Raw genomic sequence first — 17035 nt, 5'->3', positions numbered from 1 at the left:
GACCACTGATTGGCCAGCTGGATGACATTATAGTCTTTATTTTACTAGGCAAGTCAGTTAAGAACAAATTTATTTATTTTTATTACATTTATTTTCAATGACAGCCTAGGAACAGTGGGATTAACTGCCTTGTTCAGGGGCAGAACAACAGATTTTTACCCTGTCAGCTCAGGCATTCAATCTTGCAACCTTTCGGTTACTAGTCCAACACTAACCACTAGGCTGGTTACCTGCTGCCCCACTCTATGAGGAAATAGCAAGCATTTTTTAATTGGTCTGTTTTGAGATACAAGTTTGAGATTGGATTTTTTAAGTGTTTTTTCTCCAATTTATGCTTTGGCCACAAATACAACTATGAGATAACAGAGCATTAACTTTCAAAAGTCAGATTTTCTCAGGACAGTTACTTTAAGATCCAGTTCAATCTCTTTAAAAAAATGTGATATCCAACTTCCAAGTGTCACTTGGCCAGATGGGCCAAATGCCAAATTATATTCTGACGGGATAGGTTGATGTATAGACTGCATGAGGTTGGATTAAAGGGTACTCCGCACACCTAGGCCTATTTCTGTCTTGCATAAGAGGTTTACAGTACTTTAATACTCGGAGTCCCAACAACCTGGCCAACCTCCTACGTTTCTCTCTTGACCCCCCCCCCCCCCCCCCCCACACACACACACACACAATAGTTTTCCCGCCTCCTGTACACTACACTACACTTACCAATCAATCCAATTTATTTTAATCAGCTTAATCCTAAAAAGTAGAGAAACCTTCCTTGATCACATCTGAAGCCAAAATCTCTTTGACTGGCTCTCCCTCTCAGGGTGTTTGCCTTGTACATCATCTATGCCTGTCTGTTGGGGGAGATGTGTGGGATGATCAATGGGGCTCAGAGGAATGGTGGTGCTGGGGCTTATTAATGAAAAACAGGAGGGTGATATGCATATACTAAACTTGAGTGTTTCCGGGCTTGTTAACTCTGTACTGCTGTCCCAGTACCCCTTTCATCCTGATGTATGATTGATCGTTGAGAGCCGGTGGACCTGGAGCTTCAGTGCCTGCTGCACCAGTCTGGGAAGTAATGTTGTGTCGCTGTCTCTGTACTCAGGTGAGAAACTGATGAACTCAGAACGAAACATTCAGAGAGTGAGCTTGGGCTTTTGCAAGTGGTGGGACTCGTGTTGGGGTCAATTCCATTTCAATTCAGTCAATGTAGTTTAAGTTTATTTCCTGAATTTATTTCATTTAAATGGAATTGAATCCAACTCTGGTGGGACTACCTTCAAAATGGATGAGATTAGACTATCTACCTTTAATTCAATAACAAAGAATACTTTATGAATTCTATCAAATTCTATCGTTTTTATGGATCGCATTCCCAGCCTGAGAAACAGTGAATGGTGTTTCAGATATTACCATCCTGGTAAACACAATGGAATGAATAGAATGTCTTATTGTGTCCCCCCCCCTTCCCTTCCCTGCCTGGTGGAATGTGTCCCACTGACTGCCTTCCTTCTCACTCAATTCAGCTCCTGGCCATGTTCAGTAGTTCATCAACACCTCACTATGATCCACTTCTTGATCTGTAATAGTTACTGTTGACCTAGACATATACAGTTACAGTATACTATGGATTGATAGGCAGGCGGGCGGGCAGGCGGGCAGGCAGGCAGGCAGGCGGGCAGGCAGGCAGGCAGGCGGGCGGGCGGGCAGGCAGGCAGGCAGGCAGGCAGGCAGGCGGGCGGGCAGGCAGGCAGGCGGGCGGGCAGGCAGGCAGGCAGGCAGGCAGTACACTGTGATCATATTGTTATGAATCTTTAGAGTGAAATGGCCCATTTTACTGTTATACAATTCATGTCACATAGGCCTATACTGTATATTATTTTTTATAGAAAGTCTCATTGAATTCATGAAGATATTAGTTTGAACTTTGCACTCATGGGTTGCTGAGCCACATAGAAAAGGCAATCAAATACTGTTTTTAATCTCCTAACCTGCAAAGCAGAAATATTATGTTTCATCCTTTCAAAAATGTTTGGGATTGTGGTGTAGATTATGTGTAGGAAGTTTGCCATAATCTGCAGTTTCCGTGTAATCCAGAGAGCGTAAACTGGAAAATGGACTGTTATGTACACTCAATCAGTTATGTCACTGTTGATGAATGGATAAATTGTGTTGCCATGGGTTGGCATGGGAATCCTCTGACATGTGAGGCTTGCCTCTCTCTGGGTCATCGTCTTAGTTCTGTGTCTCATCACTCTCAATGGATAGTAAGACTACAATGTTTATACATTCTTACACTTCAAACATATCTCTAAATAACTGGACTCTAAAGAATCACAAGATTTTAAAAAATGTACACATAAAAAAAAACTACAGTCAACTGTGTTTTTTGGAAAACGTGTTTAGACTCGATCCAACCGTTCTTCCAAAAGGCCTATTGAAACCATAGATTGAATGCTTCCACTCAAGCGTTGTTTGGCTCCTCTAATTTGCTTTTGTCTGCTCGCTTTGGCAGTGTCTCCTCTCCCACGAGGCAAAAGCAATTATCTGTCAGTGAAAGGGCCCCCAGGAATGCTGGGTAGTAACGAGGGCGACGGTGGTGGGTCGCCCTGACCGACACTCGAGAGTAAAACCCGGGTCTTATTCATTATGCACCAAACGAAAAAAATAAAAATTTGAAACAGGGAGGGACAACTGTTTTTTCCGTTGTATATTTTTTGAAAACGTTTTGCTACAGTGTGCGCTAATGAATACAAGCCTGTTTATCTGAAGGGACTAATTGGTTCATGGAAGTTCACGGTGGAGTAATTTAGCCAACAGCAGATTAAAGATCTTCAAACCAGATTCAAGTTCTTAGTGATTCTACTCTGCTGCAATTACATCAGTTAATGTTGATTCTTGGAGAATAGTATTTGTTCATTGTCACTGTAAGGAATTAATTGGTAGTCACGATTGTGTTTTTTAGGGCAATGATTGCGAGTGTTGATGGTTTTGTGATCTCAGACAGGAGCTATGATTGCGTGACAACCAGCTGGGATGAAGGAAAACAGTCCTAACCGTGTCACATTTAGCATATTGATCAACATATTTCCATTTGTAGCTTAGAACAGATCGTAAACATTGACACAATGTGAACTTTCCACTATGTCTGAAAAGAGTTTTGTCATATATCATCAACAAAGCTTTACAGTGCATGCAGGGAGAATCAGTGTATAAGAGAGTGTGCAGTTAGATAACATAGGTCATTCTTAAATCAATCCCTAGACCCTAAACTAGGGTTGCAAAAATCCATTAACTTCTGGTTGGAAGATTCCACATATAAGTGTATATACCCCATCAAAGTATTCAGACCCCTTGACATATTCTATATTTATGTTACGTTATATCCTTATTCTAAAATTAATTTAAATGAAACAAATCTAAGAAATCTATACACAATACCCCATAATGACAAAGTGAAAACAGGTTTTTAGAAATGTTTGCAAAATTGTATATATATAAAAAACTGAAATCCCTAATTTACATAAGTATTCAGACCCTTTGCCATGAGACTCCAAATTGACTTGATTTGGAAAGGCACACACCTGTCTATATAAAGAGTACCAAGCCATGAGGTCAAAGGAATTGTCTGTAGCGCTCCGAGACAGGATGGTGTCGAGGCACAGATCTGGGGAAGGGTACCAAAACATTTCTGCAGCACTAAAGGTTCCCAAGGACACAGTGGCCTCCATCATTCGTAAATGGTGGAAGTTTGGAACCACCAAGACTCTTCTTAGAGCTGGCCGCCCAGCCAAACTGAGCAATCGGGGGGGGAAGGCCTTGGTCAGTGAGGTGACCAAGAACCCAAGAACCCAAGACTCCCAGACCACAAGAAACAAGATTCTCTGGTCTGAAGAACCCAAGATCGAACTCTTTGGCCTGAATGCCAAGCGTCACGTCTGGAGGAAACCTGGCACCATCCCTAAGGTGAAGCATGGTCAAATCAAATCAAAGTTTATTTGTAATGTGCGCCGAATACAACAGGTGTAGACCTTACAGTAAATTGCTTACTTACAGGCTCTATCCAATAGTGTAAAAACATATTAGGTGTGCAATAGGTAAGTAAAGAAATAAAAACAACAGTAAAAAAGACAGTGAAAAATAGCAGTAGCGAGGCTATATATATATACCGGCACCGGTTAGTCGGGCTGATTGAGGTAGTATGTCCATGTAGATATGGTTAGTGACTATGTGTTAGTGACTAAGTGACTATGCATATATGATAAACAGAGAGTAGCAGTAGCATGAAAGAGGGGTTGGCGGGTGGTGGGTGGTGGGACACAATGCAGATAGCCCGATTAGCCAATGTGTGGGTGCACTGGTTGGACGGGCCAATTGAGGTAGTATGTACATGAATGTATAGTTAAAGTGACTATGCATATATGATAAACAGAGAGTAGCAGCAGCATAAAAGAGGGGTTGGGGGGGGCACACAATGCAAATAGTCCGGGTTGCCATTTGATTACCTGTTCAGGAGTCTTGTGGCTTGGGGGTAAAAACTGTTGAGAAGCCTTATGGTCCTAGACTTGACACTCCGGTAACGCTTGCCATGCGGTAGTAGAGAGAACAGTCTATGACTGGGGTGGCTGTGGTCTTTGACAATTTTTAGGGCCTCCCTCTGACGCTGCCTGGTGTAAAGGTCCTGGATGGCAGGCAGCTTAGTCCCAGCGATGTACTGGGCCGTACGCACTACCCTCTGTAGTGCCTTGCGGACGGAGGCCGAGCAATTGCTGTACCAGGCAGTGATGCAACCAGTCAGGTTGCATGCTCTCGATGTTGCAGCTGTAGAACCTTTTGAGGATCTGAGGACCCATGCCAAATCTTTTTAGTTTCCTGAGGGGGAATAGGCTTTGTCGTGCCCTCTTCACGACTGTCTTGGTGTGTTTGGACCATTCTAGTTTGTTGGTGATGTGAACACCAAGGAACTTGAAGCTCTCAATCTGCTTCACTACAGCTGCGTCGATGAGAACGGGGGCGTGCTCTGTCCTCCTTTTCCTGTAGTCCACAATCATATCCTTAGTCCTGGTTACGTTGAGGGATAGGTTGTTATTCTGGCACCATCCGGCCAGGTCTCTGACCTCCTCCCTATAGGCTGTCTCATCATTGTCATTGATCAGGCCTACCACTGTTGTGTTGTCTGCAAACGTAATGATGGTGTTGGAGTTGTGCCTGGCCATGTAGTCGTGGGTGAGCAGGTAGTACAGGAGGGGACTGAGCACGCACCCCTGAGGGGCTCCAGTGTTGAGGATAAGCGTGGCAGATGTGTTGCTACCTACCCTCACCACCTGGGGGCGGCCCATCAAGAAGTCCAGGATCCAGTTGCAGAGGGAGGTGTTTTCAATGAATAGCATTCTCACGTAGGTGTTCCTTTTATCCTGGTGGGAAAGGGCAGTGTGGAGTGCAATAGAGATTGCATCATCTGTTTGGGCGGTATGCAAATTGGAGTGGGTCTAGGGTTTCTGGGATAATGGTGTTGATGTGAGCCATTACCAACCTTTCAAAGCACCTCATGGCTACGGACGTGAGTGCTACGGGTCTGTAGTCATTTAGGCAGGTTGCCTACGTGCTTTTGGGCACAGGGACTATGGTGGTCTGCTTGAAACATGTTGGTAATAGAGATTCAATCAGAGACATGTTGAAAATGTTAGTTAAGACACCTCCTAATCTGTCAGGCCCAGCGGCCTTGTGAATGTTGACCTGTTTAAAGGTCTTACTCACGTCGGCTACGGAGAGCGTGATCAAACAGTCGTCCGGAACAGCTGATGCTCTCATGCATGCCTCAGTGTTGCTTGCCTCGAAGCGAGCATAGAAGTAATTTAGCTTGTCTGGTAGGCTCGTGTCTGCTGGTGGTGGCAGCATCTCATGCTGTGGGGATGTTTTTCAGTGGCAGGGACTGGGAGACTAGTCAGGATTGAGGGAACGATGAACGGAGCAAAATACAGAGAGATCCTTGATGAAAACCTGCTTAAGAGCGCTCAGGACTTCAGCCTGGGGCGAAGCTTCACCTTCCAACAGGACAACGACCCTAAGCACACAGCCAGCACAACGCAGGAGTGGCTTTGTGACAAGTCTCTGAATGTCTTTGAGTGGCCCAGCCAGAGCCCAGATTTGAACCCAATCAAACATCTCTGGAGAGACCTGAAAATACCTGTGCAGCGACACTCCCCAACCAACCTGACAGGGCTTGAGAGGATCTGCAGAGAGAAATGGGAGAAAATCCCAAAGTACAGGTCTGTCAAGCTTGTAGCGTCATTCCCAAGAAGTCTCAAGGCTGTAATCACTGTCAAATGTGCCTCAACAATGTACTGAGTAAAGGGTCTGAATACTTATGTAAATGTTACAATTCAGTATTTCTTAAATATTTTTGGCTAAAATGTCTAAAAACCTGTTTTTGCTTTATCATTATTGGGTACTGTGTGTAGATTGATGGGGGGGGGGATTATTTAATCCATTTTAGAACAAGTCTGTAATGTAACAAAATGTGGAAAAAGTCAAGGAGTCTGAAAACTTTCTGAATGTTTTGAGTTGCTGACAGTTCTTTATAGGCTACAGGTGGCAAAAACTGTGTTCTGGTAGAATTTGTTATGTTTACTTGGTCTGTAACAAGAACATTTGACAGGCCCTAGTTGGGTCACACAACCCCAAAAGGTTTGGGAACCATTGATGAGTTAGGCCTATGCTGTCGTAGAGTAGTAGCCCCAGTAAGAACTGTTCTGCAGCCGAACGATGATAACCCAGTCTGGGTTATGGAGTTAGTCTACGGCAGGGTTGGGGAGAGAGCGTGAGGGACTGATAAAGGTCACGCTAACTGAGACTGGGGACTGTACAACTTCCCTGGATTATCCTGGCACAGCGCCCTGCACACTGACCCAAATCTATTCTGACTCACTCTCTCTCTGTGTACTCCCTCCCTGTGTAAACAACCCGTGTGGGCTACTGCACTTCAGATAAGATTGTGGGCGCAGTCCTTCTCTTGTCTTGAGAAAGGCCACTAGGCCATCGATCAAGTCCACCTTTGTAAACATGGATTACAAACATACAGATCACCAGCATTTTTTATAGTCTACTGTACTCTTCTGCCACGGTAGGGCCCACACCCTGCCACTCAGCCCCAGTCAAAGCCAGTTTAAAACAGAACTGAGGAGATTAAGTAAGAGTCTGTCTTGTGGAGAAGGGTTGAACAGAGATTACTGTATATCAATGGATAGCATAGAGATCTTGACTTTGTATCTGTGCCAATATGGTGTCTATGACATAATTGTCAGCGCCATTGAGGCTATCTCTATTTTAAAGTAGTCAATTTGCTTATTTTGTGTTTGAAAAGAAAACAACTTTTAACTAGAAAATGACTTCTTCAAGATTTCACGTTATATATTTTGCCCACTGGGTTGACTAGAGGCCTACATCCTCTTTCTCCTGACTCAGACACAACCCTACATGTGTCCTCTTTCTCCTGACTCAGACACAACCCTACATGTGTCCTCTTTCTCTTGACTCAGACACAACCCACCGGGAAAACGTCAACAGTATATCAATGTAATCTGTCAACATACTGACCTTGAACATCAATGGAATTTTGTGTTGAAAATACAAAAAGTTGTCAAAGTACACTAATTTCAACCAGAATTCAACAACAAATCAACAACAGGATTTCAAAGGTTGGTTAATTTCAACTACAATAGAATTCACGTTTGTTGAGAACTCAACTAAAAATCAACCAAATATGGACATATGGATTTTGCGTTCCGTCAGGTTTTTGCCTGGAGAGAGACCTAGCCTGTGCCCACTCCTCTTGTACTGTGTTTCTGGGCCGGTCAGCGAAATTATGATAGGATTATGGATGTGGCCTCTTTCCATTATGGACAAGCAGGGAGTATCAGAGTTTAGCAAGGAGGTGCCATGGGGCGGTGGGTGGCGCTGTGTAGGAAAGCAGAAGGTATCTTATAACATCCTTAAATGTAAAAAGAAAATGACAGTAATTTGCGGGTAATTCCATTCTGATGGGTATGTAACCCAATGAACAGCGTGGCCCAAGCCTATTGTGACCATGGGGCGGCTCTGTTCTGTGTGTGTGTGTGTGTGTGTGTGTGTGTGTGTGTGGCCTGGAGGCTGTCTCTGGAGCAGTGGAGCAAGGGCCCTGGGGGAAGGGAGGGACAGATGGGACTAACACATGCCCCGCCTCCCTTTCTCCCTGGCTCTGCCTAATCTGCCAGGGTAAAGCGGAGCAGGGGGAGGAGGGGTTGAGGGCATTCATCATCACCACCTCTCTCTCCAACTCTTCTGACAGCGCCCGACACAGAAGCAAAAAGAGAGCACACAGGATATGAGTAAAATAAATACCTGGACACTTTCTATCCCCCCGAAGTTGGATTGAGGTTGAGGCCGAGATTTAGCAAGGTTGGTTGGATGTGTCTTTGTGTTACATGTGATCCAGGATATAGCAGAGAAGAACTACCCTGTTGACCCGTTGGAAGTTGGATTTCACAACAACAAGAGGCGCTTTTGTTTTGTAACGCCGCTATTTTGGGAAAACAATTTGTCCTGTTTTAGATGTTAGAGGATCCTTTTCTGGGGACTTTTAGGATGTCATCCTCACAGGGTCTGTGATCTAACACCCAACGCTGTCCGTTTTGGAGGGTTCTGAACGGATGACAGCCCAGGAGATGCACCAGAGTGGCATCTACAGCTACTTCCTCAACATGTTTGCCTACCAGGTGAGACAGAGTCCTGAATGACAGAGAGTTGGCGGGAGGGAAAGAGAGAACATATAAGAGGAATTATGGAGACGTTACACATGAATGAGAATGTGTTTGGATTGCTGTCTGTTTAGTAAGACATTGAGTCCCATATTTTCATGATACGTTTGCTAGTAGTTGTGTTAGAACAAAGCTATATTGGTTGTTGTATTTAAACAAAGCTATATTAGTTGTTGTATTTAAACATAGTTATATTAGTTGTTGTGTTTAAGACATAGTTATATTAGTTGTTGTGTTATAACATAGTTATATTAGTTGTTGTGTTAATACATAGTTATATTAGTTGTTGTGTTTAAGACATAGTTATATTAGTTGTTGTGTTAATACATAGTTATATTAGTTGTTGTGTTAATACATAGTTATATTAGTTGTTGTGTTTAAGACATAGTTATATTAGTTGTTGTGTTATAACATAGTTATATTAGTTGTTGTGTTAATACATAGTTATATTAGTTGTTGTGTTTAAGACATAGTTATATTAGTTGTTGTGTTAATACATAGTTATATTAGTTGTTGTGTTATAACATAGTTATATTAGTTGTTGTGTTAATACATAGTTATATTAGTTGTTGTGTTTAATACATAGTTATATTAGTTGTTGTGTTAATACATAGTAATATTAGTTGTTGTGTTAATACATAGTTATATTAGTTCTTCTGTTTAAGACATAGTTATATTAGTTGTTGTGTTATAACATAGTTATATTAGTTGTTGTGTTAAAATATAACTTTAACACATAATAGTTGATGTGATAAAGCACATCTTCACTTTCTCATGACTATTGTTTTGTACCTAACTGGCCTGTTGTTAATACATATCAGATCCAGAACTAGCAGATGCCAGTATCTGTTTTACAATGCAGCAGGTGTTCTATGTTGGATAGAGATCAATACACCCGTTGTACAGTAGTCTATACTGTGTCTCGTTTTATTTTGCCCCATTCTCCACCCCCTACGCTTGAGACCTGAGGCTGTGTCCTGTATTAATATTAGGTCTATTGGACTCTGAAGTGTTATTGGCAAGATATACATTTGATACAACAATGCAGGTTAATCTCATATTGGAAAGACGTGAGTCATTGTCCCACAAATCCAACATGACCTAGCCACTCTACAGTTTACTCTCACCTGGTGAACCAGCTTTCTGTTGTAGATTAGAGAGATTAGAGCAATTAGACAGATACAGATAGATCGATCGATAGATAGGATAGCTTTCATCTACAGTTCTGGATGTTTATCAAAGAAACAGTCTATGCTTGTGTTTATACTCTCCTCCCTCATCCAGTAACCCCCCCACCCCCAGTAAAATCCCAGATAACAACGACTTAAAACAGGACAAGCAGTTCAACACAGTGTATTACAATACAATGCTGTTAGTCTATAAATTGGTTTGACTCCAGGCGGATCAGATATTCTTTGTGTTTGGACTAAATTCAACCACCTGTAACACGCAACAATCACCTGTAACACGCAACAACCACCTATAACACACAACGACCACCTGTAACACGCAACGACCACCTGTAACATGCAACGACCACCTGTAACACGCAACAACCACCTGTAACATGCAACAACCACCTGTATCACACAACAACCACCTGTAACACACAACAACCACCTGCAACACACAACAACCACCTGTAACACACAACAACCACCTGTAACACGCAACGACCACCTGTAACACGCAACGACCACCTGTAACACACAACAACCACCTGCAACACACAACAACCACCTGTAACACACAACAACCACCTGTAACACGCAACAACCACCTGTAACACGCAACGACCACCTGTAACACACAACAACCACATGTAACACACAACAACCACCTGCCCAAAACCCTCATATCAAGGTAAAGCTCCTCTGAGAATAGTTCACTGAGTTCATTCACTGTGTAAAAGGTGTCCCCTCATATAAACAAACATTACTTGGTTATTGAGAGCATCATGTTTTCTCTGTGGTACTACAGTGAATTAGATGAAGCAGTTATGTGCACCTTCGGTGAGTTATGGAAATAATTTCCTCTTGAGGGATAATCAATGTCATTCATTCATGCATTTATTCACTCACTCACTCACTCACTCACTCACTCACTCACTCACTCACTCACTCACTCACTCACTCACTCACTCACTCACTCACGCACTCATCACCTCTCTCTTCCTTCAGTTATGTAGCTTTCTGTATAGCACTAAGGCTATGTTCAGTTGAATTCTGATTCACAGACATGTTGACTCCACTCCATCCTAAAATATGCTAAACACCCCTCTCCTTTCCATCATTCAAATATGTTGACGTTGGGGTGTTGGAGTGGTTGATGATGACCAAAGATTTGATCCAATTGGTTAAATGCAGTATAATCCCTTTATTGTTGAATTTACACATCTCACAGATATTGAGCATATCTCTCTTCAACTCCTCCCAGTTACAGCTCTCATATATCATGTATATTGAAAATCCCTCTCTCCGCTTCCCGCAGATATATTGAGCATATCTCTCTTCACCTCCTCCCAGTTACAGCTCTCATATATCATGTATATTGAAAATCCCTCTCTCCACTTCCCGCAGATATATTGAGCATATCTCTCTTCACCTCCTCCCAGTTACAGCTCTCATATATCATGTATATTGAAAATCCCTCTCTCCGCTTCCCGCAGATATATTGAGCATATCTCTCTTCACCTCCTCCCAGTTACAGCTCTCATATATCATGTATATTGAAAATCCCTCTCTCCGCTTCCCGCAGATATATTGAGCATATCTCTCTTCACCTCCTCCCAGTTACAGCTCTCATATATCATGTATATTGAAAATCCCTCTCTCCGCTTCCTGCAGATATATTGAGCATATCTCTCTTCACCTCCTCCCAGTTACAGCTCTCATATATCATGTATATTGAAAATCCCTCTCTCCGCTTCCCGCAGATATATTGAGCATATCTCTCTTCACCTCCTCCCAGTTACAGCTCTCATATATCATGTATATTGAAAATCCCTCTCTCCGCTTCCCGCAGATATATTGAGCATCTCTCTCCTCATCTCCTAGGATATATTGAGCATTGTCACTATATTGTTGAGCTGACTCCTCACTTGTTCTGCTCCCCAGATAGGTTTCTTCCTCTCTCCAGGTAGGTACCCTCCTCTCCTCCCCTCCCCTCTCTCATCTTCTCTCCTCTCTCTCTTCCTCTCCTCTCCTCTCTCCTCTCAGATATATATGTGAACATATCTCTCTCCTCTCCATAGATATGTTGCTGCTGTGGCCCGGCCCCGTGTTCACTGTGCTGCTCCTTCTGCCCCCCGGTGAAGTCATCGTCCAGCACGAGGATCATGTACACACTCTTCCACATCATGGCCTGCGCCGTCTCCTGTCTCATGCTCTCACGCACTGTCTCCGAGGCTGTCCGGGACAATGTGAGTGTCTGATGTCATGTCCTCCTTTGGGGATCAACAAAGTTCCATCATGTCTGAGCACTTTGTTTGCTCTGAGGTGCTGTAAAGTGTTCCTGTCCTGATTCAATTACATTAGTACATTAGTAATCTATTGTGGTCAGACTACTTAATATGCAAGATTTGAGTTCTGGGTTAACCAAGGTTAGTACATTACTACTTTAGCGAAGGCCGGCAAACGTGCACCTTGAGAGTAACTCAATTAAATGTCTTGTTGCGTAAATTAGTGCAGGGCTCTCCAACTCTGTTCCTGGAGAGCTACCGTCCTGTAGGTTTTTTCTACCAATCCTAGTCTAGTGCACCTGATTCTATTTAATTAGCTGGTTGATAAACTGAATCAGGTTAGTTACAACTGGGGTTGGAGGAAAAACCTATAGGAGGGTATCTCTCCAGGAACAGGATTGGAGAGCTCTGAATTAGTGCATTAGAACAGCAGCACCTTGTAGGTCTCCAACCCTGGTCTTTCTAGCCCACAGGCAAACTTGCTAATCACCACACAACCAATAGGATGACATAGAAAGGGAAGGGTCCTTACACTATCTATTGCATTTGGGAAAACATATCCCCACACTTCACTATACCAAGTCCCTCTCCAATGGCCTCATGTGTGCCATCCCACATCTCACGCATCCCATCCAAACCCTCACGTGTGCCATCCCACGTCTTATGTGTGCCATCCCACGTCTTATGTGTGCCATCCCACATCTTATGTGTGCCATCCCACGTCTTATGTGTGCCATCCCAGGGCCAGTCTTATGTGTGCCATCCCACGTCTTATGTGTGCCATCCCAGGGCCAGTCTTATGTGTGCCATCCCAGGGCCAGTCTTATGTGTGCCATCCCAGGGCCAGTCTTATGTGTGCCATCCCAGGGCCAGTCTTTTGTGTGCCATCCCAGGGCCAGTCTTATGTGTGCCATCCCAGGGCCAGACTGATGTGTGCCATCCAAGGGCCAGGCTGATTTCTTGAATGTGTAGTAGTGAAACATTTAGGAGAGAAACAGAACATGGATTCCCGTTTGGATATCAGGCAAGTGTAGTATGTAGTAGGTTAAGTACGTTTCACTAGGTAGTGTTGGTCCCATCCACACACAAAAAGAGTCAGTAAGAAGTAGGGTTGCAAAGGGAGGGTATGTCACTGGAAACTTTCAGAGTTTATTAGTAAGCTACCAGAATTTTGGTATCTTTCAAGGATTTGATATAATCTATCACAAGACATGTAGTGGGCCTTTTGGGTACTACAGGTGTCTGTAATTATCTCTGGCCCTCTGTGGCCTTATCACGTAACAGTTACGAATTAATTAAATAAGATGATTTTCAAATAAGAAATAGAACAACAAAGCTGTAAAACATTATCCTAAATATAAACCATCAACTTAGTGAATACCATTAGTGTTTAACATGAGGGGTTCAGCATGAAATATCCTTTGTATTTGTTTTTACACACTTCTATTTATTTGACTATGTCAGTATGTATGTATTTGTTGTCAGTGTTTTGGCATCAAACTGGTGGCTGTTGTGAAAAAAGTAAACAGTTGGAAGAGTTGCAGAGTTAATTACAAATAATGCCATTGTTGGTTAGATGCTTTTCCCATTCATTTAGGCTATTTTCTCTTGAACCGTATGTTCTATCCACTAGAAACTCATCAACAATATGGACACAGATGTATAAAAAAACTATATATGAATACATTCTGTCAAAGTTATTCAAGTATAAATTACCAAAATTACGATAGATTGCCATAGATTACTAGTGCTTTTGACCAGGGCCCATGGTAGTGCACTATGTAGGGAATAGAGTGCCATTTGGGATGCATACCTACTCTCTCCCTGTCTCTTTTTGTGGTGTAAATCCACTCATAATGTGTGCCAATGAGAATACTGGTTCTGTTTGTTGTGTCATGTCACATTCAATAACCGTCTGATTAATCGCTATGCTAAGGATACATGCAGTAGGCTACAGGATCATTTCAGTACACTATTTTCCTCCCAAAGACAGACAGAGAAAGGCCTGGAGGCTTCTACTAGCTAACCTCTAGGTTACACACACATACTGTACATGCATGTACACACACACACACACACACACACACACACACACACACACACACACACACACACACACACACACACACACACACACACACACACACACACACACACACACACACACTTAAAAAGAGAGATACACACGCACACACACACACACTCACAAATGGGCACACACAAACGGACACACACACACACACACACACACACACACACACACACACACACACACACACACACACACACACACACACACACACACACACACACACACACACACACACACACACTCCATAACAGAGTGTGTTTGTGTGTTTCAGGTGCCTTTCTTCAACATGGTGTGTGACCAGGCCCATGGAGGAGGGCACTGTGAGATGCTGGTTGGCTACTCAGCGGTCTACAGGGTCTGCTTTGGCACTGCCTGCTTCTACCTGATGATGGCGCTGTTCCTCATCGATGTCAAGTCCAGCCAGGACTTCAGAGCGCTCATCCACAATGGGTCAGCAGTAGCCCTGAAGGTTCATTTATATTGGGGAGACGCAGGAGAACTACCATGGCGTATATGTGAATGAAAGTTTGCGTTCTACATGTAATACCCCTTTAAGGTGTATTGTGCTAATACATTGTGTAACACCCCTCCCACTAGTACAGTACTAACGTCAATATCAACACGTCTATTTGAGGCTACGTGGGCCTATTCCTCACCTGCCTGACCAATGCACCAGTGTCCTTTTTTAACCAGCTTGTGATACTGTCCACTGCTGTGCTGTGAGCAGTGACACGCTCTAGGGGGGGTGATTAGAGCAGTGACACGCTCTAGGGGGGTTGATTAGAGCAGTGACACGCTCTAGGGGGGATGATTAGAGCAGTGCCATGCTCTGGGGGGGTTGATTAGAGCAGTGACACGCTCTAGGGGGGGGGGGATGATTAGAGCAGTGACACGCTCTAGGGGGGGGGGGGTGATTAGAGCATTGACACGCTCTAGGGGGGTTGATTAGAGCAGTGACACGCTCTAGGGGGGATGATTAGAGCAGTGACACGCTCTAGGGGGGTTAATTAGAGCAGTGACGCGCTCTAGTGGGGTTAATTAGAGCAGTGATGCGCTCTAGAGGGGTTAATTAGAGCAGTGACGGGCTCTAGGTGGGTTAATTAGAGCAGTGACGGGCTCTAGGTGGGTTAATTAGAGCAGTGACGCGCTCTAGGTGGGTTGAATAGAGCAGTGACGGGCTCTAGGGGAGTTAATTAGAGCAGTGACGCGCTCTAGGTGGGTTGAATAGAGCAGTGACGGGCTCTAGGGGGGTTAATTAGAGCAGTGACGCGCTCTAGGGGGGTTGATTAGAGCAGTGACGCGCTCTAGGTAGGTTGAATAGAGCAGTGACGGGCTCTAGGGGGGTTAATTAGAGCAGTGACGGGCTCTAGGGGGGTTAATTAGAGCAGTGACGCGCTCTAGGTGGGTTGATTAGAGCAGTGATGCGCTCTAGGTAGGTTGAATAGAGCAGTGACACGCTCTAGGGGGGTTAATTAGAGCAGTGACGCGCTCTAGGGGGGTTGATTAGAGCAGTGATGCGCTCTAGGTAGGTTGAATAGAGCAGTGACGGGCTCTAGGGGGGTTAATTAGAGCAGTGACGGGCTCTAGGTGGGTTGAATAGAGCAGTGATGTGCTCTAGGGGGGTTAATTAGAGCAGTGATGCGCTCTAGGGGGGTTAATTAGAGCAGTGATGTGCTCTAGGGGGGTTAATTAGAGCAGTGATGCGCTCTAGGGGGGGGGGGGGGGGGGTTGGGGGTGGGAGGGTTACCCTTTGAGAGACGCATGGCCTCTAGCTGGCCCTCTGTGGCATATCTCCCATAAGGCTCTTATTAATGAGAAGCCAGACAGTCGGCCACAGGGCCCTGGAACTCCTGGGCACTTCTCAGTGCGCACTAGGGGCAGAATCCTAACTTGAGATCAGTGTGAGTAACTATTTTTTTCTTACGTTAAGCTTTTTTAAAAGGTATATCCCATATGCAACAATAATTGTCATGACATCATTTGTTTTTCCGAAGCTACCCACCTCCTATTCCATACCACCCTCAACATTCAAGCACATTTTGTACCTCAGACTTTTGACTTAAATTATGTGTCAGGTTTTGACCTGTACAGGTTTGAAATACTGTACTCAATCAAGACTACACAAGGCGATTACAGCTTCACTTCCCTTAGACCTGCCTACTCAGCTATTCCTCCATTCACTTCCCTTAGACCTGCCTACTCAGCTATTCCTCCATTCACTTCCCTTAGACCTGCCTACTCAGCTATTCCTCCATTCACTTCCCTTAGACCTGCCTACTCAGCTATTCCTCCATTCACTTCCCTTAGACCTGCCTACTCAGCTATTCCTCCATTCACTTCCCTTAGACCTGCCTACTCAGCTATTCCTCCATTCACTTCCCTTAGACCTGCCTACTCAGCTATTCCTCCATTCACTTCCCTTAGACATGCCTACTCAGCTATTCCTCCATTCACTTCCCTTAGACCTGCCTACTCAGCTATTCCTCCATTCACTTCCCTTAGACCTGCCTACTCAGTTATTCCTCCATTCACTTCCCTTAGACCTGCCTACTCAGCTATTCCTCCATTCACTTCCCTTAGACCTGCCTACTCAGCTATTCCTCCATTCACTTCCCTTAGACCTGCCTACTCAGCTATTCCTCCATTCACTTCCCTTAGACCTGCCTACTCAGCTACTCCTCC

General features: G+C 44.1%; 1 protein-coding gene across 1 annotated transcript in view; it reads left to right on the top strand.

Annotated features, from left to right (window-relative positions):
- Positions 1-8274: 8274 nt before the first annotated feature.
- Positions 8275-17035, top strand: part of serinc4 (serine incorporator 4) — a 55862-nt gene continuing 47101 nt past the window's right edge. Inside the window, exons 1-3 of the mRNA XM_031812425.1 lie at positions 8275-8759; positions 12055-12222; positions 14625-14803. Coding sequence (XP_031668285.1) covers positions 8694-8759; positions 12055-12222; positions 14625-14803 — 413 coding nt within the window. The 5' untranslated portion in view covers positions 8275-8693. The remainder of the gene's footprint in view (positions 8760-12054; positions 12223-14624; positions 14804-17035) is intronic.

This window comes from Oncorhynchus kisutch, unplaced genomic scaffold (assembly GCF_002021735.2).
Source record: "Oncorhynchus kisutch isolate 150728-3 unplaced genomic scaffold, Okis_V2 Okis03b-Okis08b_hom, whole genome shotgun sequence".
In the NCBI taxonomy this organism is placed as follows: Eukaryota; Metazoa; Chordata; class Actinopteri; order Salmoniformes; family Salmonidae; genus Oncorhynchus; species Oncorhynchus kisutch.
Note: the sequence above shows the minus strand (reverse complement) of the source record. Positions and strands in the feature narration are given on the sequence as shown.